The sequence below is a fragment of the Schistocerca americana genome, chromosome 3 (assembly GCF_021461395.2).
Source record: "Schistocerca americana isolate TAMUIC-IGC-003095 chromosome 3, iqSchAmer2.1, whole genome shotgun sequence".
NCBI classification, from domain to species: Eukaryota; Metazoa; Arthropoda; class Insecta; order Orthoptera; family Acrididae; genus Schistocerca; species Schistocerca americana.
Window position 1 is genome coordinate 649996272 of NC_060121.1, and position 27409 is coordinate 650023680.

Sequence of the window (27409 nt, forward strand, 5' to 3'; positions counted from 1 at the left end):
CAAGAGAACTTCGCAGTAGTTTCCTAACTTTGTTGTTGAACCATGGTGGGGGTTTTCCCATCCCTCACACTTTTATTCAGCATGTACCTGTCTAAAACACATTTTACGATTGGCTTGAACTTTTTCCATAAACACTCAACAATGTCAGTGTCGGAACAGAAATTGTCATTTTGATCTGTTAGGCACTCTGAAATCTGCCTCCTATTACTCTTGCTAAACAGGTAAAACTTCCTCCCTTTTTTTATAGTCCTATTTACTTCCATATTCGGGGATGCTGCAACGGCCTTATGATCACTGATTCCGTGTTCTGTGCTTACAGAGTCGAAAAGTTCGGGTAATTGCTCGAGGTAATTTTCGGATAGTGCACTCAGTATAATGTCACTCGATGCTCTGTCCCTACCACCCATCCTAAACATCTGAGTGTCCCAGAATATATTTGGTAAATTGGAATCTTTACTTAAGACTGAGGAAATTTATGTGCAATGTATTCCAGATTTTCTCTCAGTTGTTTTGCCACTAATGCTGCTGAGTTGGGAGGTTGGTAAAAGGAGCCAATTATTAACCTAGCTCGGTTGTTGAGTATAACCTCCACCCATAATAATTCACAGGAACTATCCACTTATATTTCGCTATAGGATAAACTACTACTAACAGCGACAAACACGCCACCACCGGTTGCATGCAATCTATCCATTCTAAACACCGCCTGTGCCTTTGTAAATATTTCGGCAGAATTTATCTCTGGCTTCAGCCAGCTTTCCGTACCTATAACGATTTCAGCTTCGGTGCTTTCTATCAGCGCTTGAAGTTCCGGTACTTTACCAACGCAGCTTCAACAGTTTACCATTACAATACCAATTGCTGCTTGGTCCCCGCATGTCCTGACTTTGTCCCGCACCCTTTGAGGCTGTTGCCCTTTCTGTACTTGCCCGAGGCCATCTAACCTGAAAAACTGCCCAGTCCACGCCACACAACCCCTGCTACCCGTGTAGCCGCCTACTGTGTGTAGTGGACTCCTGACCTATCCAGCGGAACCCAAAACGCCACCGCCACCCTGTGGTGCAAGTCGAGGAATCTGCAGCCCACACGGTCGCAGAACCGTCTCTCCTCTGATTCAGACCCTCCACTTGGCTCAGTACCAAAGGTCAGCAGTCAGTCCTGTCGACGATGCTGCAGATGGTGAGCTCTGCTTTCATCCTGCTAGCGAGACTGGCAGTCTTCACCAAATCAGATAGCCGCTGGAAGCCAGAAAGGATTTCCTCCGATCCATAGTGACACACATCGTTGGTGCCAACATGAGCAACCACCTGCAGATGGGTGCACCCTGTACCCTTCATGTCATCCGGAAGGACCCTTTCCACATCTGGAAGACTCTTCCCCGGTATGCACATGGAGTGCACATTGGTTTTCTTCCCCTTCCTTGCAGCCATATCCCTAAGGGGCCCCGTTACGCACCTGATGTTGGAGCTCCCAACTACCAGTAAGCCCACCTTCTGCGACCACCTGGATCTTGCAGACTGAGGGGTAACCTCTGGAACTGGACAAGCAGCCATGTCCGTCCGAAGATCAGTATCAGCCGGAGACAGAGCCTGAAACCGGTTTGTCAGACAAACTGGAGAGGCCTTCCGTCCAGCCCTCTGGAATGTCTTTCGCCCCCTGCCACACCTCGAGATGACCTCCCACTCTACCACGGGTGAGGGGTCAGCCTCAATGTGGGCAGTATCCCGGGCAGTCATAGCCATAGTCTGATTGTGGGGGATGCGCTGGATGAGCTGGCCGTCCACGACGAACCCCCATCCGGACCCCCACAGTGACGCATGCCCATTGGCAACAGCCTCAAGCTGCGTGACCGAAGCCAACACTGCCTGAAGCTGGGAACGAAGGGATGCCAACTCAGTCTGCATCTGAACACAGCAGTCGCAGTCCCTATCCATGCTAAATACTGTTGTGCAAAGAATGTCTGAACTAATCTACAGAGAGCACAAACAACCGACACAAAATTTAATCGGTTATTAAAATACAAGACTGCCTATAAATGTAGTAATGCTGCTACTTTCGCACTGCTGACACACTGCTCAGTGGCATAAGGCTAACTGTACTGTCAGTAACCTACAAGGACTATATGAAAGAAATTAACGACAGATGACTACATGACTTTACACGTCACAGATATTAAAATGCAAATCTGCCCCTGCTAATTATGAAACTGCACAATGATTTGACGGATTTAACTAAACAAGTGCGCTAAGAACACTCAAACAAATTTTCAACTTGACTACAACACTTATATGAACGGTAAATAAGCCACTTGCTGCTACTTGTGCACTGCTGACACACTACTCGGCGGCAGCTCCGATATTATTATTACTGTTACTATATGTTATATTAACTTTGTATGTTTCATACAAATTCACAAACTTGCCATCAACCAGACAATTTAACCAAAGGGTCACAAGTGTCTAATTTAGGGCGTGTAATGCCACACATGCGGTTCAACCCCTAGACGAGTTTGAGCTAAGACATTTCGACAAAGAGGAACCGCATGTGAGCCCGAACATCTTTGGGATGTTAGCTCGCAGGGCTCAGTCCTTACTATCATCCTGTGTCCAAGTTTTATATTGCTCTCTTGTTCGGACTTAGGAAACCAAACAAAGAACACGTTTGGTGACACTATCTCTGGCAGGCCACTTCAATTTGCAAGTTCATTGACCTAATTGGTTAACTTCAATGTCAAATAATTTAAAAATGGTGCATTGTATTTAATTTTTTTCCTAACAATTATTTCTCAGCCCAACCTCCCCTGCAACACCCTTGCAAGTTTTCAGAATGTTTCTGACAATCCTATAGTATGTTAACTTGGGGTGAATAAAATTGAGATATAATTTCAAACATTTGTCTAGGTACATCACTGTCCAGTTGGACTGCTCCTATTATATCACTTTATTAGCTGACAAACCCGGCATTGCCCAGGTATTCATTTTGCTAATTCTATATTAGAACTGTTTTTGTAGTGAAGTTTTGGAAACATTACATTGCCATGTATTCATTAAAACATCTTTGAAATTATGAAACAGCCGTAGAAAGATATATACATAATGTACAAATGTTTAAGTACAGTATCTAAATTAAGAAACATGATCCCGGACACTTTCGGTATGCTGGGCACAGGATCTTCGTGTATCTACAACACAATTATGTAAACATCTCTATGGCACTGCCTCTTCATAGCTCTATAGATGTCTACTGTTTTTGCCCACAGCTGTTTGTGCTTTGCAGTTGAAAGCTGTCAGATGCACTCCAGATGTCATGGATTTTCTTAATATGACTCAACTGTACAAGTGCCTTAGTAGTAGGGAATCAATGTATTAAAACTTAATACACGATGTGGCAATTTTTCACACGTCTCTGTGTTAATGATGTCATGTCTCTTAAACTATGACTCATACAACGCTGTATTTGTGTAGATAGATTCAGTGGCTTATATGGGTATTGTCTGTGAAATATATTGCAGATAGAATTAGTAGAAAAGGAGTAATAAACTTAAAAGTCAAGCACGATGTGACAGTTTCTTGCTCGTCTCAGTGTTTATGATTTCATGTCTCCTGATGTATGTGTCGTACAGAGAGGTAATTTTGTAGGTACATTCAGCAGCATATGTGTGTACTCTGTAAAATGTGTTGAGAATAGTGGTAGTAGAAAAGAAGTAATAAATTTAAATATCATGCTTAGTGTGGCAGTTTTTCATGCATCTCAATGTTTATGAAGGCATGTCTCCTGAACTATGTGTGTTACCACAGTATGCTTTTGTAGGTGCATTTAGCAGAATATGTGGGTATTGTCTGTGAAATTTATTGTAATTACAGTTAGTAGCACATAAGTAATATATTTGAATCTCATGAATGATATGGTAGGTTTTTTTGTGAATATCATTGTTTATGACATCAAATCTCTTGAACTGTGTTAGGTAGGTGGTTCTTATCTCCACAGCAATTGTCACCTGTCAGTAAAGGATATATGTACTAAGGTTGGTTGAAATTGCTCCATTGCAGTGCACCTATGTATAAAGTGTGCCATCCCCACATAACATTATCCCCAAATAACCTTCCATTGTTGTTTCACAATTGCGAGCCTGTGCCTATTCCTTCATTATTGTTTCAGCTAACACAGTACTAAGCAGCAGCAGCAGTAATATACAATAAACAATGAGATAAGTGAGAAAAAATTTATGATCAGTGCAAAAAAATGACACAGATTCCAAGCTAGCTGCACAGTCCCACAGTGAGGCAGTTGTCTATGAGATAATTAGCAATCAAATAAGTGGTTGGCTGTGATATGACGTAACTGTGCTGTTCAACGCCTTGACTGGGTCATTACTGTGGGATATGCAGCAACACAGTGATACACCGAAATTTTATTTTATTATTGTTTAATTAAAGAGTGATTTAGTGCATATGCTATAAGTTTTTGTTGTTGTTGTTTGACTAAACTGTGGTTTTGCTCATACACGCTTACCATGGTAGCATAAAAGACAGATATTCTCTACATGTGTACAAAGTACACCGTGCTTCTACTCATGTTGTAAGAAACAGTGTTCCTGCTTGAGGGTTAATCAGTTTATGGTTGTAAGTTTTTCACTGGCCAGCCGCGCACGCGCTCACCCACCCACCCACCCACCCACCCACACCCACACACACACACACACACACACACACACACACACACACACACACACACACACTTACTTTTATAATATGTATGGGTTTATGCTTATTTGTGTTATGCAATTTATTCGTTAACTGATCCACAGGCTGGGCTTTATGATTCAAATAGATTTCATCTGCTCACAATGCAGCAGTGCATAACCCATCCCATATAGTGTAGAGCTATTTAATAAGTTTACAGTTATGTTTACCATTCAGTGGTTAGATAGTAACAAATTAATTTTATTTAATGATGATTTTTACTTTATACTTTTGTAACCATAAATTTGCCCTGTTACATTGTAATTGTTTGATCTCTTGTGGGATTAGAGCAGCTATAACATGTCAAGTTACAAGATCTCTGGATCTCATTTTTGATTCAAAACTGTTGTGGTTACTTCACCTAAATGACCTGAAGACAAGGACACAGATAGCACCGAATATCTTAAATTACCTTAGGCACAGGTCTTGAGGGGTGTACAGGCATGTCTACTCTAGTTTTATAGAGCTTTCATGAGACTGTGGCTAGACTATGGGTTCACAATGTGTGGATGAGCGAGTCCCCTTTACCTGAAGACCACTGATGCTGTCTACCATAAGGGGATTAGGCTGATCACAGGTGTTTACAGGACAAGCTCCATACCCAGTCCCTGTGCTGAGGCTGGGGAACTGCTATTCACCATCTGGCAGGCACTCCTCACAGTGTGTCAAGTGTATGAGAACCACACTGTTCCCAATTCATCAACACACTGTTCTGTTCGTAATCCACCTATGAAACACCTTTTCTCATATTGACCATGAGTAACATGACCATCTGGGATCCATAAGAAACATGAGCTGGCCTCACTTGGTGTGGAGCAAGTACGAACCCAAATCCAGGATTGTAACAAGACTGCTGCCCTGCTTACTGCAGAGACTGCAACTCAGTGTGCTAAAACTGTTCTAATCCTGCTTGGGATCAAGCAATTGCAACATATCAGGGTAGATTTATGGCAGCAAACTATAAACTGAAATTCATTGTCAAACAAAGTTGATTTGTTTGAATCCAACCACTGGAGGACAAACTTACAACCATAAGCTGATTAACTCTCAAGCAGGTATACTGTTTTTTACAAAATGAGTGGATGCACAATAATAAAATAAACTTTCAGTGTATCCCTCTGTCACTGCTTAAAAGTGTTATCCCCCAGTAAAGACCTAGGTGAGACATTAAACAGTGCAATTGCATCAGATCACAGCCAACTGATCATAAATTTTTTCTCACCTATCTCATTGTTTGTTGTATATTACTGCTGCTACTTAGCACTGTGTTAGCTGAAACAATAATGAAGGAATAGGTGCAGGCTCGTGCCTGTAACGTTACAATGGAATGGTTATTTGGGGATAATGCTATTTGGGGATGGCATACTTTATACATAGGTGTGCCCGCTTGAGGGTTAAATGGCTCAACACTTCTCTGAGGGGTGGTTGTGTACCACTGCATTGTACTCAAATGAGATTTTTTGAATTGTAGGGCCCAGCCTATGAAAAAGTTAATGATTAAATTGCATGACACAAGTAGATGTAAACAATAAATAAATTGATATGGCAGGAGCAGTCCAGTTGAGCATTGATGTACCTACAATGGTGTGAAATGTGATCAAATTTTTTTTTAGCCCAAGTTATATTATATAGAGTGGTGGCCTTAAAGAAGCTAAAATTTCTACTCAGTGAAACAAATACGATTTCAAATAGCAGTGCTTCAGAACGAGCGGAGTGTATACAGGCTACCTATAACATGTGCCAGTGGCATCATGGAGTGCGCCGACAAATTTTTCTGAATAAATTCCTCACAATAAATAGTTCAGCCAAGTTTATCTGAATATGAATTCATCAATAACATAGTTCAGTCTCAAAAGTCTTTATTAATTCATAATAAAAACAACTCATCAAATTGTCAAATAAAGCACTAATTGCCTATGCCCCTAGTTGCATCTGACGCTAACACGCATGAAAACCTTACCTCTTTACATGGCCATGGACAGCCACTGGAATGTCAATACCCATTCTGCATGCTCCTTCCACAGCTATGTCACGTGACTGATGTGTCTAGTCAAAAGACATACTAAATGCTTGATCACCACTCAAAATCTAATTAAGAAGTGTTTGTTTATTCTGACTATGTTACTATATATGTTAGACTTGTATAATTTGAATATTACTTCTTTTTGATTACACTTTGCTAAAATATTAACATAGAGTGAAACGGGGGAGGTGATAATCTGGGTGTGATGACTATTTGCTTGTGTTACTTCACTGCATTAAGAGAGCAGAGCACTCAGTGGTCCACTACTTTATTGACTCCAACTCTTGAGTGGAAAGCAGTAGGTGAAGCCATAATGAATATTTTTCATCTTGGGGAACAAAAAAATTATGTTATTTTATGCTGTAAAATAATTGCAGATGTTTTTAAAAATGATAATTGTGATTTCCATACATTTTTACCAGTTCTCTAACAATGTGTGTAACATGTACTCTATATCTTAAAGTATGTGTGCATCCAGTTACTTCCCATTTGCTGCCATACTGGGACATCTATTCCAACATACATACCACACCAGTACCTGGGAAAGATGCATTATTTTCTTTGGGGTGAGATGGGCACTCATAATATTTTTTTTACATTTATTTATTTGCAAACAATGCCTAGAAATTACATCAGAACCACAAATAGAGGTCCGTGGAGGGAAGTAAGCCTCCAGTTAGCAATGGAACACATAAAACTGCTGGTATGAACTGTTTTCAAGCTTCCATACCAGACATTTGTAATGACTGTGCTGTCAATCAGTGAATATCACCCATAGAATGGTCAGTAATAGCAATACAAACTTTTATTTTGTATTAATTGACAATAAAATATTTAATAAAATTGTTTGTCATATGTACATCAGTTGTCAGAAATCTTGGCAACATGTGTGATTAATCTCGTTATGAAAATATCAAAATTTCCCCACATAATTTGATGTAGAAGCAAAAATTATGATATCTTCCTCCTGGTGCACTATGACACTGCATATTGTATTCAGCTGGAAGAGCTGTCACTAGTCAATTGACCTCCTTTCTTTACTAATTCCTATTTCACACTACATTACTGAAAACATTTTTTCCTACAAATATTAATGTACAAATTCCTCATTTAACTAAACACTTACAATTTAAAAGACTTTCATGGACCACAACCTTACATCCCGGAAGGTTTACCAGAAGATAATTTAAAAGAAATTGTTATTAACTTTTGATGCAGAGGCTGAATGTTTCATGTACTGTTTGGCCACGGTAACTTGACAATTGCGCTAGTGCTGCCAGAAGTGGAGAAAATTGCCAACACTTGAAAGACATTCATTTATCTCTGAGTGCTGCCAATGTCAAGCGGCCCCTAGACACGAAGTATTACAAAATGCTTGTGATTACCAGCAAGTAACTTCTGTAAGCACTTGCTGAAGTGTTTACATTGGAACAAAATCTTACTCAACTTTACTTGTTCAAGTCATTGGGACAAGTTTATTTCAGGAACTTTCTGCAAGTATATGTTGGAGAAGTTCAGTTATTCTTAAAAACCAAAGCAGTCTTCACTATTATTGCATTATTATTAATGAATAAAAATTGTGTCAAAACATAAAAATAGAAAAAAATGTTAGAAGAGTCCATATTGATATTACAAGTGATACTATTCAATTAACTACAATCAGAGCATTTCACTTTGATTAAAAACCTTGAAGATGTCATATGCAAAGTTCAAACATCTCTTGTCTATTGTGTAATCAAATATTCAGGAAAAAAATGTGGTTCAGTATCTCACTAAGAGACTGTCTTTTAATTACTCTTTCATTTTTGCAAGCACTGTTTACTACTTTTATCACAAAAGTTATGCATTTATGTTTACAGTAACACTAAAAAAAATCAGATAAAATTTAAAGATGTCTATACTGTTATTCTGTTTTCCCTTCTAGTGAAACTCATTTCATACTTCCTTGGCTGGTGGTGCCAGTTACATGTGTTTAAGGGTTCCTATGGTACATTTGTTTCGGCCATTGATTAGATTTAGATTAGATTAGATTAGATTAGATTAATACTAGTTCCATGTATCATGAATATGATATTTCGTAATGATGTGGAACGAGTCGAATTTTCCAATACATGACATAATTAGGTTAATTTAGCAACATACTTAAGTTAATATAACAACTTTATTTTTTTTGTGTTTTTTTTCTTTATTTTTAATTTTTATTTTTTTAAAATTTTTTTATATATATTTTTTTACTTTTTTTCTTAATTTATGTCTAAAAATTCCTCTATGGAGTAGAAGGAGTTGTCATTCAGAAATTCTTTTAATTTCTTCTTAAATACTTGTTGGTTATCTGTCAGACTTTTGATACTATTTGGTAAGTGACCAAAGACTTTAGTGCCAGTATAATTCATACAGGTTGTATTCAGCTTATGTTGTGCCACAAGGTGGTCCACTTTGCTCTTGGTCAAAGTTTGGCAGTGCCCATCCCCCTGGTGGACAACTGGCTGGTAGACACACAAAATAAAAAGCTGTGCAGGAATCACAGCAAAGCTGATAAATGACATGGCTGCTTTTACAGGTGGCCCAGTCTCTGATGGGATAGGATAAGCCTCTGACAGGACAGGAAGAGGAAGTGCTGGGTGGGTGGATTGGGTAGGTCTTGCTCATGGATCTTCCATAGGGGTGTGATGGAACACCACCTTTGGAGTGGTGGGAAGGATCTTGGGTAGATGTCCATTGTTTCGGGGAATGATGATAGATAATCAAAGCCCTGACAAAGGATGTGATTCAGCTGTCCCAATGCAAGGTGATATTGGCTGATGAAAGTGGTGTTCCTTTGCACCTGGTTCTTGTGAGTGGTGGGATGATTGGAGTGTGTGGGAAAGTGGCATGGGAAATTTGTTTGGAGAGTAGGTGTGGGGGTTTTTGTCTGTCTGTGAAGGCCTTTATGAGACCTTCGGCATACTGGACAGAGAAGCTTGTCACTGCAGATACAAATTTTCCTGGGTGGCCAAGCTGTATGGGAGGGACTTTTTGGTGTGGAATGGATGACAGCTGTCAAAATACAGGTACTGTTGGAGGTTTGTGGGTATAATGTCGGCAAAGGTATGGGTGGAGCCATCAGAGAGGAGGTGGTTAGCGTGCTGGGTTGAGGATGACCAGGTGAAGCAAATGGGAGAGAGGGTGTTGAGGTTGTGAAGGAATGAAGATATGGTGTCTTGGCCACGAGACTAGATCATGAAAATGCCACCTATAAACCTGAACTAGATGAGGGATTAGGGCTCTTTGGAGGTTAGGAAGGTTTCCTCTATATGGTCCATAAACAGGCTGGCATAGGAGGGTGCAATGAGAGTGTCCATGGCAGTGTCGTAGATTTGTTTTTATGCCTTCCCTTTGAAGGAGAAGTAGATGCATGTTAGGATAAAGTTAATAAGGTGAATGAGGTAGTGGGTTTGGAGTCTGAAGGACATTGGGAAAAGTAGTGTTCAGTAGCAGCAAGACCATGGGCAAGAGGGATGTTGGTGTATATGGCAGTGGCATCAACACAGACAACTAGGTATTCATGAGATAAAGTATGGGGATGATGGATAGTCAGTAAAGGAAGTGGTTGGTATCTTTCGACATGGGAGGGTAGATTTTGAGCAAATGGCTAGAGGTGTTGGCAATGAGGGCTGAAATTTGTTCAGTGGAGGAACAAGAGGAACAATAACCAATTTCAGTGGGGTGTCCACGATTGTTGGATTTTAGGAAGCATGTAAATGGTGGGTGTATGGAGTGTCATGGGGGTCAAGAGCAAAATGGTTTCAGGCGAGAGGTTCTCGGAAGGGCTTAAGGCTTTAAGTAGGGATGGAGATTACATTGGAGTTGTGGGATGGGATCACTCTGGCAGAGATTGTAGGTAGGGTAGTCACATAATTGTCAGTGGCCTTTCACAGGCAATCACTGCAATTCATGACAGTGGTGGAACCTTTGTTTGCAGGTGGGATGATCTGTTTTGAGGCTGTGTATGGCTGTCCTGGCTTGGTGTTCTTAGGAAGGGATCTGGGGAAGTAAGGTGAGGTCAAGTTGGAGGTAAGGAGTTCCTGGAAGGTGACCAGCAACTGGCGGAGGCATTGTTCAGTGTTGGCATCAAGTTGGCTTTAGTTGGAGGAATTGGTGACAAAGAACTGTTTCCATGGCAGTGATTGGGAGAAGGATGGTAGGTCTTTGATGAGTCAAACATGGTTTAATTTGGGTAGGATTGAAACTTGTATGAGGATTTTGGTGGGAAGGTTAATGTAGTTGTCACAAATGTGGCAAGCTGAAAAGTCAACTAGGCAGTGTCTGGGTGCTATGAGGAGCTGACAAGGAAAACGATTGTGGGTGGATAGGTGTTGCATAGTGGTGGCCCAAGGCAGCTGTAGGATGTCTGCAGATTGGATAACTTACAGAGGTGGTGTTTGGAATTCTTATCCAGACACTGGAGAGCAAGGGTTTCAGTTTCAGAGGTGTGATGTATGTATCAGAGCTTGCACATTGCAGCATTTTGTAGAGGAAGTAGAGGTGGTTCTGGGACATCTGTACCGTGGAGATGTGTTTTTGCAGTGCCAGATTTGTGAAGCACTGGGACTGGCTGAATCTGAAAAGATGAAGGTCATTGTGAAAGGAGGGATGGGATCCAGAGAAAGGATCACTCCCCTCCACCACCAGCTTTTCTGAACTGTGCAGATGGGAGTTATCCATACAACATATCCTCTGCTCCCAAAATACTTCTGACTTCAACCTGTGGTAACCTAATGCCACACACCCTCCATCCAAAAGCTTCTGCTCTCTCTGTTCTATCACTTCCTCTCTATTCATGTTCCCTCACTCAAATTGTGTGCTGCTCTCTGCCAATGCACAATGCACACCCACTGGTCTTTTCCCTTTCTCCGCTCCTCTCCTTTTCCATTCCCCATCTACCTCCCCCCCCCCCCCCCCTTCACCTGTCAATGTCCTCCCCCACAACCTCCCAACATTGTGCCTGGCAGCCTTGTCATACTGCCATCTAGTCCCTGCACACTCCATCAGACAGCGTTCTGCCCTCTGCCCCACCTGTTCCCTGCTATGACTCTCCCTACCCTGCCCCCTCTGAATCTCTGCTTTTGTTCAATGCGACAGTTGCATTCCGGACAGTGCTGGCGGAGGTGGCAGTCATATGTGCATGGGGTTTCTTGCTTGTATGAATGTCTGTGTGTTTTCTGTTCTGAAGAAGGCCTTGGCTGAAAGCTCAATGTGTACGGTCTTTTCATTGGGCCTGTCTGCATCTCAGTATGTCATCTATCTTGTGAGAAGCAATCTATTCTTTTTATAATATTGTTAAGTGTGAAAACTATCATACAATCTACCCATGCATCAAAATTGCTGACAAGAATAATCTACAGAATAATAGAAAAGAAATTAAGGATCTGTTATATAATGATCAGTTTGGCTTTTGGAGAGGTAAAGACACCAGAGACACATTTGTGGTGTTGAACTTGACAATGGAAAGAAGACTTAAGAAAACCCAAGGCAAGTGCACTGGACTTTTTGATCCAAAAGAAGTGTTTGAGAATGTAAAACAGTGCAAGATGTTCGAAATTCTGTAAAAGATAAGAGTAAACTGTAGGGAAAGATGGATAAAAATATATTTGCAAGAACAAAACAAGAATGGAAGATCAACAATGAAGTGCTAAGATTAGAAAGGATGTAACAACACAAATGGAAGATCAACAATAAAATACTGAGATTAGAAAGGGTGTCAGACTAGAATGTAGTGTTTTGACCCTACTATTCAATTGAAGAAGCAATGACAAAAATAAAAGAAAGGTTCAACAGTTGGATTAAAATTTTGGGTGAAAGGATATCACTGATAAGATTTGCTGATGTCATTGGTATTCTCAGTGAAAGTGAAGAATGGAATGAATAGTCTATTGAATATGGAATATGGACTGAGAGTAAACCAAAAACAGTTGAAAGTAATGACGAATAACAAAAATAAGATTAACTATAAATTAATATGGTTTATGGAAAATCTCATATAAAGATGTGAAACATATACTAACAAAGAGATAGAGGGGCTGGCCAGTACTTAACTCAATACAGCCGATAGATCCACAAAACAGAACAGAAAATTTACGTTCCTAGCTTTCGGAACTTTGTTCCGTCGTCAGGGAGGAGAGAGGGGGAAAAAGAGGAAGAAGGGAAAGTGGATTCAGTTACTCACAACCTAGGTTATGAAGCAACAGGGAAAGGTAAACAGGGAGGGTAGCAAATATGGAGGCATGGTTGTCAGAGGGAAGCCAAAGATATTCTACTGTAAGTACTGTGCCAGCTTCAAACCAAAGAGGGTGCATACAGAAGTAAAGAGGTATATAGTATAAAGATAAACACAACTATGTAGGATGAAAAGATGTGTGAATGGCTAAAGAGGAAAGGGAAAGAGGAGAAGACTGAAGAGTAAATGGGAGTCAGGTTGTTTAACGTAGGTTCAGTCCAGGGGGATGGCGGGATGAAAGGATGTGTTGGAGTGCAAGTTCCCATCTCGGCAGTTCCGAGTGACTGGTGTTGGGTGGGAGAAGCCAAATGGCACGTGCGGTGTAGCAGGTTCCTACATCCCTAGAATTATGCTGGAGGGCATGCTCTGCTACTGGGTGTTGGACATCTCCTAGGCAGACAGTTCGTCTGTGTGCGTTCATGCCTCAGCAAGTTTAGTTGTCGTCATACCGATGTAAAAGGCTGTGCAGTGCAGGCATGTCAGCTGATAAATGACATGTGTTGTTTCACATGTGGCCCTGCCTTGAATTGTGTATGTTTTACCAGCAGCGGGGCTGGAGTAGGTGGTTGTGGGGGGGTGCATGGGGCAGTTTTTGCAGTGGGGTCGGTTACAGGGGTAGGAATCGCTGGGTAGAGAAGGTAGTCTGGGAATATTGTAGGGTTTGACAAGGATGTTACCGAGGTTAGGGGGGCGACGAAAGGCAACTCTGGGTAGTGTGAGGAGAATTTTGTCAAGGGATTATCTCATATCCCTGGCAGAGTAATTTGTTGATGTATTCAAGCCCAGGATAATATTGGGTGACAAGGGGATGCTTCTGTGTGGTCTGTGGATAGGAACATTGTTGTTGGATGGGAAGGAATGTATTGCTCGGGAGATCTGTTTGTGGACAAGGTCTGCAGGATAGTTGCGGGAGAGGAAAGCACTGGTCAGGTTATTGGTGTAATTGTTGAGGGATTCATCACTGGAGCAGATATGTTTGCCACGAATACCTAGGCTGTAGGGAAGGGAGCATTTGATGTGGAATGGATGGCAGCTATCAAAGTGAAGGTACTGTTGTTTGTTTGTGGGTTTGATATGGACAGAGGTGTGGATGTGAGCTTCAACAAGATGAAGGTCAACATCCAGGAAGGTGGCTTGGGTTTTGGAGAAGGACCAGCTGAAATTCAGATTCGAAAAGGAGTTGAGGTTATGGAGGAAATTAAGGAGTGTTTCTTCACCATGAGTCCAGACCACAAAGATGTCATCTATAAACCTATACCAGGCCAGGGGAAGCAACTGTTGGGTCTTCAGGAAAGCCTTCTCCATGCGGCCCATGAAGAGGTTGGCATAGGACTGAGCCATCCTGGTTCCCATGGCCATTCCCCTGATTTGTTTGCAGGTCTGGCCTTCAAAAGTGAAGTAATTATGGGTGAGGTTGAAGATGGTAAGTGTGATGAGGAACGAGGTTTTTGGAAGATCTTCGGGTGGGTGTTGGGAGAGGTAGCGTTCAAGGGCAGATTGGGATGTTTGTGTAAAGGGATGTAGCATCTATGGTGACAAGAAAGGTTTCAGGTGGGAGAGGAGTCGCTATGGATTTGAGGTGTTCTAGGAAGTGGTTTGTGTCTTTGATGTAGGATGGGAGTCTGCGGGTGATATGTTGGAGGTGTTAGTCTACCAGAGCTGAGATACGTTCTGTTGGGGCTTTGAAGCGTGCTACAATGGGACAGCCAGGATGGTTCTCTTTGTGGATTTTGGGTAATAGGTAGAAAGTAGGGGTACGTGGCTCAGGTGGAGTGAGTAGGTCTATGGAAGCTGTTGTGAGGCCTTGTGAGGGACCTTGGATTTTTCCCTCTTCCTCTTTTTCCCCCTCCCTCCTCCCTGACGAAGGAACAAAGTTCCAAAAGCTAGGAACGTAAATTTTCTGTTATGTTTTGTGTATCTATCAGCTGTACTGAGCTGAGGTAAGTACTGGCCAGCCCCTCTATCTCTCTGTTAGTATATGTTTCACATTTTTATATGAGATTTTCCATTAATCATATAGATCACCTATATGGTCCACATCCTTCATTGTTTTGTCCCTTTTGTTAGCTATCACTTACATCTGTCATCTAACCACTTTCTCTTCTTCAGTGTTATATATATTTTTGTCACCAACTGTGCTAGTTTCATTTCCCTCCTATTATCTTCTTCCGTTTACAGTCCACTTCTCTTTATATACTTATTTATTTAACATTCCATAGTTTTAACGTTCGTTATTCGCTGTTTTTCAGCCAATAATCACTGCCAATAATCTTTTCCACACCTACCAGTATCATCCATTTCCGTCGATTTCGTGTTGCTGGCGATCTTTTTGTGCCATTGGCTATCTTTCTCTGCCATAGGATAATTTTTTTAGGACATTTCTGCGCCATCCGCGAACTTTTTAGCGTCACGCGCTATCTTTTTAGTGTCACGCGCGATCTTTTTAGCGGCACGCGAGATCTTTTTTGCGGCACGCGCGATCTTTTTTGCAGCACCTGCGATCCTTTTTCCGCCACTCACGATCTTTTTTTCGCCACTCGCGATCTTTTTTTCGCCACTCGCGATCTTTTTTTGAGCAACGTGTGTTCGTTTCCCCTGATCTGGACATACTTACTTGGTCCAGTCAACCTTTATCGGTACTTTTCTTATTTAGTGGTCTTCCTTTGGTATTGAACATTACCAACACAATTTCATTCTCATCCTTCCCTCCTTGTTTTATTCCTTCTTATTATTACTATTTTAACATTAGTTATTTAATTTCCCTACCCACCAGTTACATTATTTACATTCATTCCGGAAACATGCATTCACCGTAGCCAAACTGCAATCCCACATACTTTTCCTCCGGTCCTGCTTAACCTTTGGAATTACCCCTATAGGACTTACCTTAAAAGTTACCATCTCTGGGTGAAATTCCTCCTTCCACCAGTCTCTCCTGGACTTCCAGAACCTTCAATCCTTAGCCCTTACCCAATTTGTCCTGAATATCTACACTACTTCGTGTAACCACCACTCCCAACAGCTCCTATCTCTCTTCAAAGTCCTCCACCTCTCAAACCTCTGCTTGGAGAACACACTCAGGAACATCATCCTAGAAGCCAGCTGTAAACTTGAGTTCCATGCCACACAGCACCTGAAAAAACTATCCACAGTGCTAGTGCAACACCTAAGAAATGAGGTCCCTCTCCCTGTCCCTCACAAACACCAGCCACAACAGAACCTTCAACAAACCCCCTCATAGCCAACAAACCTAGCCTAGCCACCCGATTCAATCTCCCAATCCCATCAGACACCCCACACAGACCAAATCTCAATTATAACCACAGTCAAATGCCACATATCACCAGTCCCAATTCAGTTCTTAACCTCTCATCCAGATCCTTCTCTCCTCCAGAGACATCTGTTCTATCAAAAGGCTTAACCTTTAGCCCCAAGCCTAAATTCAATCACACAGCCCTGGTTAAAGATCTCCTCTCATTCACCCGGAACCTCAATGGAAATATCGCTTCACCACCCAAACAGAGCTCCCAAATACTAAACCCAGTGTTGAACCCTGTCTAGAACAGTTCCGACCGCCTTCTCAAAGGGACCCTCCTCCCCTCCCCCAAAACCATCCCTTGCAGACATTTCAGAAATTCCTCACATCCAGTGTTGCCTCCCAGTCCTCCTTGAAGAACATCCCGACGACCCCCAACATCACCCCAGCTGAATCCCATGCCATTAAGGAGCTGAAAACAGACTGATCTATTGTCATCCTCTCGGCATATAAAGGCTCCACAACTGTGGTACTTGACCGTGTGGAGTATGTGGCAGAAGGACTGCGTCAACTCTCCGACACCTCAACCTACAAAGCTGTTACCCAAGACCCTATTCCCTCCATCCAGACTGAGCTGCAGAAAATCCTAAAAAGCCAAGGTCCCTCACAAGGCCTCACAACAGCTTCCATAGACCTACTCACTCCACCCGAGCCACGTACCCCTACCTTCCACCTATTACCCAAAATCCACAAAGAGAACCATCCTGGCTGTCCCATTGTAGCAGGCTTCAAAGCCCCAACAGAAAGTATCTCAGCTCTGGTTGACCAACACCTCCAACCTATCACCCGCAGACTCCCATCCTATATCAAAGACACAAACCACTTCCTAGAATGTCTCAAATCCATACTGACTCCTCTCCCACCTGAAACCTTTCTTGTCACCATAAATGCTACATCCCTTTACACAAACATCCAACATACCCATGGTCTCTCTGCCCTTGAACACTACCTCTCCCAATGACCACCCAAAGATCTTCCAAAAACCTCGTTCCTCATCACACTTACCATCTTCATCCTCACCCATAATTACTTCACTTTTGAAGGCCAGACCTACCTGCTTCCCCTGGCCTGGTATAGGTTTATAGATGACATCTTTGTGGTCTGGACTCATGGTGAAGAAACACTCCTTAATTTCCTCCATAACCTCAACTCCTTTTCGAATCTGAATTTCAGCTGGTCCTTCTCCAAAACCCAAGCCACCTTCCTGGATGTTGACCTTCATCTTGTTGAAGCTCACATCCACACCTCTGTCCATATCAAACCCACAAACAAACAACAGTACCTTCACTTTGATAGCTGCCATCCATTCCACATCAAACGCTCCCTTCCCTACAGCCTAGGTATTCGTGGCAAACATATCTGCTCCAGTGATGAATCCCTCAACAATTACACCAATAACCTGACCAGTGCTTTCCTCTCCCGCAACTATCCTGCAGACCTTGTCCACAAACAGATCTCCCGAGCAATACATTCCTTCCTGTCCAACAACAATGTTCCTACCCACAGACCACACAGAAGCATCCCCTTGTCACCCAATATTATCCTGGGCTTGAATACATCAACAAATTACTCTGCCAGGGATATGACTTTCTCAAGTCAAGCCCTGAAATGAGATAATCCCTTGACAAAATCCTCCCCACACCACCCAGAGTTGCCTTTCGTCGCCCCCCTAACCTCGGTAACATCCTTGTCAAACCCTACAATATTCCCAGACTACCTTCTCTACCCAGCGATTCCTACCCCTGTAACCGACCCCGCTGCAAAACCTGCCCCATGCACCCCCCCCCCTCCCCCCCCCCCTTCCCACAACCACCTACTACAGCCCCGCTACTGATAAAACATACACAATTCAAGGCAGGGCCACATGTGAAACAACACATGTCATTTATCAGCTGACATGCCTGCACTGCACAGCCTTTTACATCGGTATGACGACAACTAAACTTGCTGAGGCATGAACGGACACAGACAAACTGTCTGCCTAGGAGATGTCCAACACCCAGTAGCAGAGCATGCCCTCCAGCATAATTCTAGGGATGTAGGAACCTGCTACACCGCACGTGCCATTTGGCTTCTCCCACCCAACACCAGTCACTCGGAACTGCCGAGATGGGAACTTGCACTCCAACACATCCTTTCATCTTGCCATCCCCCTGGACTGAACCTACGTTAACCAACCTGACTCCCCTTTACTCTTCAGTCTTCTCCTCTTTCCCTTTCCTCTTTAGCCATTCACACATCTTTTCATCCTACATAGTTGTGTTTATCTTTATACTATATACCTCTTTACTTCTGTATGCATCCTCTTTGGTTTGAAGCTGGCACAGTACTTACAGTAGAATATCTTTGGCTTCCCTCTGACAACCATGCCTCCATATTTGCTACCCTCCCTGTTTACCTTTCCCTGTTGCTTCATAACCTAGGTTGTGAGTAACTGAATCCACTTTCTCTTCTTCCTCTTTTTCCCCCTCTCTCCACCCTGATGAAGGAACAAAGTTCCGAAAGCTAGGAACGTAAATTTTCTGTTCTGTTTTGTGTATCTATCGGCTGTACTGAGCTGAGGTAAGTACTGGCCAGCCCCTCTATCTCTTTGTTAGTAACTATAAATTAACTATAAAGATAATATCGAAACTGGTGACCATGAAGTAGACTAAGTGAAGACCTTATGTTACCTTCAAAGCAAAAAACACATCATGGATGAAGCAACGAGAGTATGAGAAGTAGACTAACAGAGGCAAAGAGACTGTTCATGGCCAAAAGAAGTGTTCTGGTATCAAAAACAAACTTTAATTTGAGGAAGAAATTTCTGAGAATATGCATTTGGATGACAGTAATGTATGGCAATGAATTATGAACTGTGGGAATACTAGAAAAGAATCGAAAGGTTTGAGAAGTGATGCTATAAAAGGATTTATAAAATTAGATGGACTCATAAGATAAGGAATAAGGAGGTTCTTTGCAGAATCAGTGAAGAATGGAACTTATTGATAACACTGACAAGAAGAAGGGACAGATTGATAGGACATATGATAAGATATCAGGGAATTATTTGTGAGGTGCTACAAGTGCTGGAGAAGGCGAAAACTCGAGCAGAAGACAAAAATTGGTATCAGGTAGTAGAGTTCAGTTTGTAGGTAGAATATTGGGGAAGTGCAATCAATCTACAAAGGAGATTGCTTACAAATAACTTGTGCAACCAGTTCTGGAATATTGTTCAAGAGTGCGGGACATGTACCAAACAGGACTGACAGTGGATATTGAATGTATACAGAGAAGAGCTGCACAAATGGTCACAGGTTTGTTTTATCCATAGTGAAGAAACTGAACTGGATGACTCTTGAAGATAGATATAAATTATTCTGAGAAAGTCTATTAACGAAGTTTCAAGAACTCCTTTAAATGATGACTTTAGGAATACATGCACATAGGGATCATGAAGATAAAATTAGAATAACTGCTGCACGCAAGAGGCATTCAAACAGTCATTCTTCCCACACCCCATACATGAATGGAAGAGGAAGAACCCTAATAACTGGTACAATGGGGTGTACCCTCTGCAAGCACCTCATGGTGGTTTGCAGAGTATAAATGTAGATACACCCAATAAACAACTGAGGATGTAGGGTGCAAGTGGTACAATGAAATGATGTTGACACGAGATGAATAGTGGTGTGCCGCAGCAAACCAATCAGAAGACTGATGTCTCAGAAAAAAATAAAGTATTTTGTGGGCAGACTTTTTCTTAATGCATAATGTAGCGAAGCAAAGATGTTAGTTAAAGACATTTCTGAAATGTGAAAATTTGTTTTCCGGAATATTCTTGTTGTGTTTTAAAAACAACTATGAAACCAAAATTACATCTATAAAAGTAGAACCTTATTTCAGACTTGAGTATTATATCCATAATTGTTAGTTATGTGGAATGGCTTTATTACCAATTGTGTGAATACGTTGCCTATAATTCCTGTCCTTAATATAGTTATTGAATATATAATCATTTCATATCATACCGTATGGAACTGGGGACCTAGAAATGACAGAGAGGCTTTGTCCCTGCCTTAGCCCTCAGTGGTTCACAACCTCACAACAGGCTACAGCAGTCCATTCACCCCACACCAAACCCAGGGCTATTGCACGGTTCGGCCCCCAGTGAACCCCCCCCCCCCCCCCCACTTGGAAATGTCTCACACCAGACGAGTGTAACCCCAATCTTCACATGGTACAGTAATTATGATGTACTGATGTACGCATGTGTGGAGATAGGGTTTGCACAGCAATTGCTGACATAGTGTAACTGAGGCGGAATACAGGGAACCAGCCCGCATTCGACAAGACAGATGGAAAACCACCTTAAAAACCATCCACAAAATGGTTTAATCTGCCGGGCGGATTCGTGGCAGGGAATTTCCCACTTGGAAATCAGTGCATTAGACCGCACAGCTAACCGGGTGGGTGAATATATAATGACTATGTATTTTAATATTTTAAGAGAAAAAAATCCTACACAGCTCTTTAAATAGGCATCATAGGCAGTCCTACAGTCAGTCTTTACTGAAAATTCTGTCAGTCTTCACTGAGCTTTCGGTCAGTCTATGTAAAATGTCATCAATCCAGTTTTATATGATATACACAACTATAACAATTTTGGAAAATTTTATGTGAACTATTTGTATGGAATACTTATCTATGACATGAATGAAATTGGAATAAATGACAGATCTCAAGATAGCTATAAAATTATGTGATAGGGTTTCTGCCCAATACTTAGCTTCTGGAGGAAAGCTAATACTACTGATAGACATATAACAGTGCATACTTTATACCAGCTTTTGGAACTGATATTTCCTTCGTCTGGAAGGAAAGAAGGTTGATTGGGGAAAGTTAAAAATCACTCATAGCACCGGCTGAGTGGGCATTTTTATTTTAATCACAAAATCTACAGCCTGAAGATTGGTATTTCATGTAAACAGGACCTGAGACCTGACGAGAACATACTTAACATTAACGATGCGAATGCTTTATTCATACCATGAAAATTTCAGGATAAGTTCTGAAAATATTTGCACTAATTAAAAATTTGTGAATTTATTGTTTAATGTGTTCTTGTTGTGGAGCAGAGTGCAAAGTACTTAAAACCACACAAGACAGCAACAATAATTATTGGCTATTTTACATAATGATGAAGTTTATAATTTATACAGAAGACTTGTTAATTCTGCTGTGAAGAGTCATCATAGCTTGCAAAACTTAATAGTAATAATGAAACGAATGACAAAAACATAAGGAAACTTCACCCAATATCAGGATTTTCCTTTATGGCTAAGAATATTGTTAATATTTATTATACTGGTTGGCATATGATTCAAATAGAGATGAAATTAGCTACAGATATCAGGTTTACAACAAAAACTGTATGATAGCGAAAACTCTTTGGTTACATATAAACTTGTTCAAATGGCTCAGTGTCAAGGAGACATCTGAACTGTCGACAGAAACAAAGCTATTGAAGAAATTAAGTCTACCAAGCAATCAATTTTACCTGTTGTTAACCGTAAAATGTAATAACTAAGTACATGGTACAAAATAACCAAACCCATGTTACTGATTTCCAGAAATGATTGCCAAGAAGTACAAAACAACGAAAACAATCAATTTTTGACAAAATAATTTAATTGGATACACTTTACTGTTGTGACTGGTTCTTGTGATTATGAGTTATTCTTATTCTTCAAATCTTTCCTGATACTGTCCGCAATAACAAGTCTTTCCTTTCACCATCTCGGGTAAGTCTCCACTGACCCTTGGGTTCTGGGTGACTTTTCCAAAATCTACCCATTTTCCTACATCTCTCCAGTCCTTTTCCTTTACCCCTCTTCCTTTTCCTTCTATCTTTCTGCCTGCAGAAGGAGCCACAGGCTCCTAAAACTTGTCTAATTATAACTTTTTTTATGTGTGTGTTCTGTCGCACTTGCCAAGACTAACAGATGTACATATATTATGCGTGTTCTGCCATCGCTTGCCAAGAATTATAGAGGTACATACATTATCATTTACAGAATGTGATGATGGTCTCATCATGTATCCCTGCTCCAAGTGCTTCGATTGACTTTGCTTTCAACTTACCAGGAAGTAATGCAGGAGCTAAACTAGATTTTCTACATGTGTTGATTTGCACCTAGATCAGTTTTGTAATGCCTCTTATTGCAAATGTGCAAACTATGATGGTGAACATTTAACCACAGTTAGATCATATACATAAAGTCATAGAACTGGAATGGTCCAGGATTCAAGAGTTACATGATAGTAAGCTGTTGTTTGCATAAATGTTGGAGCTAGATAAGAAGACTAATTTCCAATCAAATCAATGAAAAGACCCAGGAGATACTGTAAGTCTTATAGCTTTACTCTAGACATCTGCAATTGCTTCAGTACTCTGGAGACTGAGTGAAAGCATCAGACTATCCAACAATTCCAGAAGCAGTGTGATAATGGATATAAAGTACAAGCTAAGTCTAGAAAGGAAAGGCCTTACGTTATACGTTATTGCCTAAGTAGGAGTTTGGGAGAAAGTGCACCAGGACACCACTTGTACAGAACTCTGCAAATGATATTATCAGGCAACTAGTATTTTTAAATATGCAGAATTCAGCCATGACTTAAGTTGTTTAGTGAAAGAAAATACTACAGCAATAGTAACAAATGCAATACCAATTTGGACCACATTCTCTAATAGATAACTTGGAATGAGATCGGGCACATTGCTGAGAATGTCTCTCACATTAATGCGAATACTGTCAGTGTTTGAGCAGTATGATAGCCTAGGATGAAATGTTCTGTGGAACTTGTTACTGCAGAGCTTGAAGAATAACTCAGCAAAAAGGGAGAGTCGCACATGTGTGATAGGTGCATTGGATTTCATTTGCGATCATGAGCAGCATGGATTGCATGAATGCTTCTAACAAGAACCTGAAGTGTTCTGTCAGACCAAAACAGTATGAGAATCTTTGTTAAGATGCAGTTTTCTAAAATTTATTTTTCAATGTATAATTACCCTTGTCTGATGATAACAGTATAAATATTTTGTGTAGAAACATTGTCTCTAAGAAAATCTCCATAACTGGAGACTCATGAAAACCATTTGCACTAAAAATTATATTTGTTGGTTTTACGGTTGGCCTACCTCATTTGTAATCCTTAGTTCAATACTATGTAAACAAGATCTTCTCTTGTTTTCTAAATTTTGTAATTTATGAAATATTACTACTTAAAAATATTGTAGCATGATGATTCAAGTTTTAAAATGCAAACCTTTCAAAAAGCCAGTGTTATTGGTGTGTAGCTCCAATTCTTCTGTATTAAAATGTCTAGTTTTATTAGAAAAACAAGTTAGATGGTAAATACTTAAAAAACAAAATTTGAGTTCCTAGAAAAATTGTAGTGATCTTTGGTAGAAAACAGGGAGAAAAGTGCATGCCTAAAAATCTGCTCCGGAAAATGCAACCTGTTATTAATATTTGAAGAATACCATACACAGCCTGCAATTATCTCAAATAACTTCAGTGCCAAATTCTATAAGTATGATTTATCATTTCTGTCTTTTGTGTTGTTATTAAAATGTGATAGCTCTGTATTTTAACATTCTGTAAAAACTGTGGACAATGCCATAAACAATCTTTCTTGAGCAGTCATTGAGTACAATTCCTGCACATTCTTGTATTCAGATGGTTAGAAATTGCCACTTAAGTATTTAAGTTAGACTTCTTGATGTTTCTGTATGTTGTTGACCTATGTTGTGATAACAACAGAACATTCTCTTTACAACAGTGACTGCACCTAACTTACTCACAGTTAACAATTAGTAAGCAGAAACAAAAAAGATTGTTGTAATAGATACTTGTAGAAAGCCAGATTTTACTTTTCAAAGGCAATTCAGAACTTTGGATATTTACAGTTAACATTTACTGTAGTCCAGTACTAACATTTCAATAGTTGTGGATGATAAACCACACGGCACTATTAATACAGTTTACAATCACTTCTGTAAACGGTGATTTAACAGAGGTATCCATTCATTTCCAGTTAATTTTAACAAGACTGCACACTAAGAGAGAAATTAATTTTATTTGTATACATAGCAGTATATCACGTGGTTTTCATTACCACCTGTATAAAACTGAGGGGAATGTTTTATTGAAGAACAACTAAAGATACTTAGAATATTTTAACAATAAACATTTAATTTACATAAGACAATTACATACACTCAAATAAAAATAAACATGTTAGAATGTCAGGGTTTAGAAAAAATGTTTAGGATGTACACTGACCAGTACTGAAATGTGATCAAACACGTAACAAAAAATTCACAGAAGTTCAGTTCAGCTTGTTTTGCTGTCACAATTACTTAAAGTTTGTACATGCCAGAATGGCACACTTAACATATTTTCTGGCCTTCATAACTCATGTTTCACAATAATTTGTGGAACAGTCTAACAGATTGAAGAGATTTATGCAACAAAGAAAAGAGCTATTTGAATCATCTTACACTGCTTTCCATAGGCATGCAGTAGACTCTATTCATAAACTTTATCATGACCAGCCATTTGACACCCACTGCTGGATAAAAGTTTCATCCAAACATGCATTATAGTCTTCAGCTAAGAGCAACCAAGATGCTCCTGCATATTTCCTGTCATCTAATCATCTCCGTTTTATCTTCACTACAGTCACAATTTAGAGGGTTACGGAAAAACATTTTTGTGTTTAGAGCCAACCTTGGAGATCTCAAAACAAATGCTTATTATAAAAGCTACAGTATGCATAATCATGTAGAACTAGTAATAAAGATGTGTGAATGACATCAGAATCAAATTCGATAGTGCAATGCACTGTAAGCTTACATCATGAAATAAAAAATGGAAATGATGAACAATACTGTACTACTCCCACATGTATTTCTCTTGATGTACTTCATGAGCACAGAGGATGTACTGTCTCCACTTTGCGTTTCTGTATAAAAATGCTTTTCATGGTATTTGTCTGTTTCAGGAAGGTTTATGTAAGTCACTGTTGCTGGGACAGACTACTAAGAAGTGACAGGGACAGAAATTATTACTTGATGCAAGATGCTGAAAATTCACATTGTAATTTGAGGCTTCTTTTCATTTTATGTGTTCTGCATAAAGTGGGTGCTTATTTGTTTAATGCTTGGAGACTTGCAGAAATCTAAGTATCCGCTTGATGACAGAAATAAATACATACAATTGTTTGGAATTCAAATAAAACTGGTTCCTGAATCCATTTGCAATGAACTTTTCATATCCATTCCCAGAATATTGCAAGAGGCACATACTTTAAAACTATTATATAACAATATATGAAATACTTCATGTATCTTTTTCCTTGGTTTTTACAAGAGATGTATATTTGTACTGTTGGTGTGCAAAAATGACATTTTTTCTCATTTTGAAATCCTACTGAAAATACTTGAAGCATACAAGGCAGCTACCATAGACATACTGTTACTGGTACAGACAAGAGTCTAAGATAATGAGAATAAATAAATATCATAAATTTTCTTTTCAGATTTCTATCAAATATATGCTGTCATTTAGATATGTAATACCTCAACAGATTTTGCATGTCTAACACAAATCAAAATCATTGTATTTAGTATGCAATTGCATCTCATGATTAGTCAGGGATGCATACTTCCATGTAACATTAGGTGAAACCCTGTCTTATCTTCCAATAAAGAAGTTTTATTGAATCACATTTGCTATTCCTTCTCCATTCACAGAATACTGGATAATACAGCACACACTAAAAATGCATCCATCTACAAAGTACATTATTCAATGATATTCAGCACAACTTTCATTACATACATGCCACCTGATGGCTTTTTTCTTAAATACACTATTTGCATTTTCCTTGTTTCTTTTTATTTCCTTCAAATCACACAATATGCAGCTGTACACAGTTACAGAAATTGTTGTCACAAGAATGATAAAAGAATACAGCAGAAATTTGGGGAAATAAGAATGCATTTCAAAGTATTATTTTGCACTGAACATTATTGTAATGAACACCTCTGTACCGTGGTTGTGATCTGCCTTCTAATGCTGACTTGTGAAATTAAATTTTAAGTTAAGTTCATAATGGGATTAAAGTTTGAACGGAATGGCTTACATTACTGTACTTCATTCATCAGTGAACCTAATATGGCTTAGACAGAATGTCACATGTATCATACTTTCGTGTTTTTTCTTCTTCTTATGATACTTTGATTTAAAAATCGCCAGTTACTGTATAACCACTCAGTACTACCATACTTCAAGCTTTGCATATTGGAAGCTCACACTTCTCCTTCTGTAGTCGTGCTCCACAAGGTGCTCCTCCAGGTTTCCGAGGCTGGATAATACTTCTGGTGCGCTGTCGGTATGCATGTCCACATGTTGCTGAGCAGTGAGACCATGCACTCCACTCTGCTAGCTGACAGTCATTATCTAAAACTGAAATGTTGAGTTAGTGGATATGTTACAACAATGGAAAGTACAGGGTGGAATAATGACAATATTATGAAAAGGATTAGAGCCCCACCACCCATAGATTGCTTCTCCCATCTGGTGCAGTTGCCAGAGACAGTGCCCATGTGTGCATGAGTTGTGCTTCTGTGTATGTTTTCTACTTTAGATGCAGGTCTTTTGGCTGGGAGCTTAAATGTATAGCAGTCTTTTTGTTGTTCCTGTCTGTGACTCAGTGCCTCCTCTGTATGGTGAGTAATAATCTATCGTTTTCATAATATTGTCATTATTACAATACTGAAAATTGCAGTACAGAAACAACAAACGAAAATGATGAAGGGCAGCCTTTACCTACCATTGATTTAAGGACTGGATATAAATCATTTTAACAGTTCAGAAAATTCCACCAGTTTTTGAGTGATCTTGCACTCATTTTCTACTTGAAGTACCAGGTTTTTGTATGTAGGACAGTTGAGGTCAATGTCTGGCTTAGAAGAATCAGAAAAGAATCAGAAAAGTGAAAATTGCCTGGAGTGCTTTTGATAA

General features: G+C 40.2%; 1 protein-coding gene across 1 annotated transcript in view; it reads right to left on the bottom strand.

Moving 5' to 3' along the window:
* Positions 1 to 24556: 24556 nt before the first annotated feature.
* Positions 24557 to 27409, bottom strand: part of LOC124606275 (spondin-1) — a 605207-nt gene continuing 602354 nt past the window's right edge. The window contains exon 18 of the mRNA XM_047138254.1: positions 24557 to 26851. Within this exon, the coding sequence (XP_046994210.1) occupies positions 26673 to 26851 (179 nt within the window). The 3' untranslated portion in view covers positions 24557 to 26672. The remainder of the gene's footprint in view (positions 26852 to 27409) is intronic.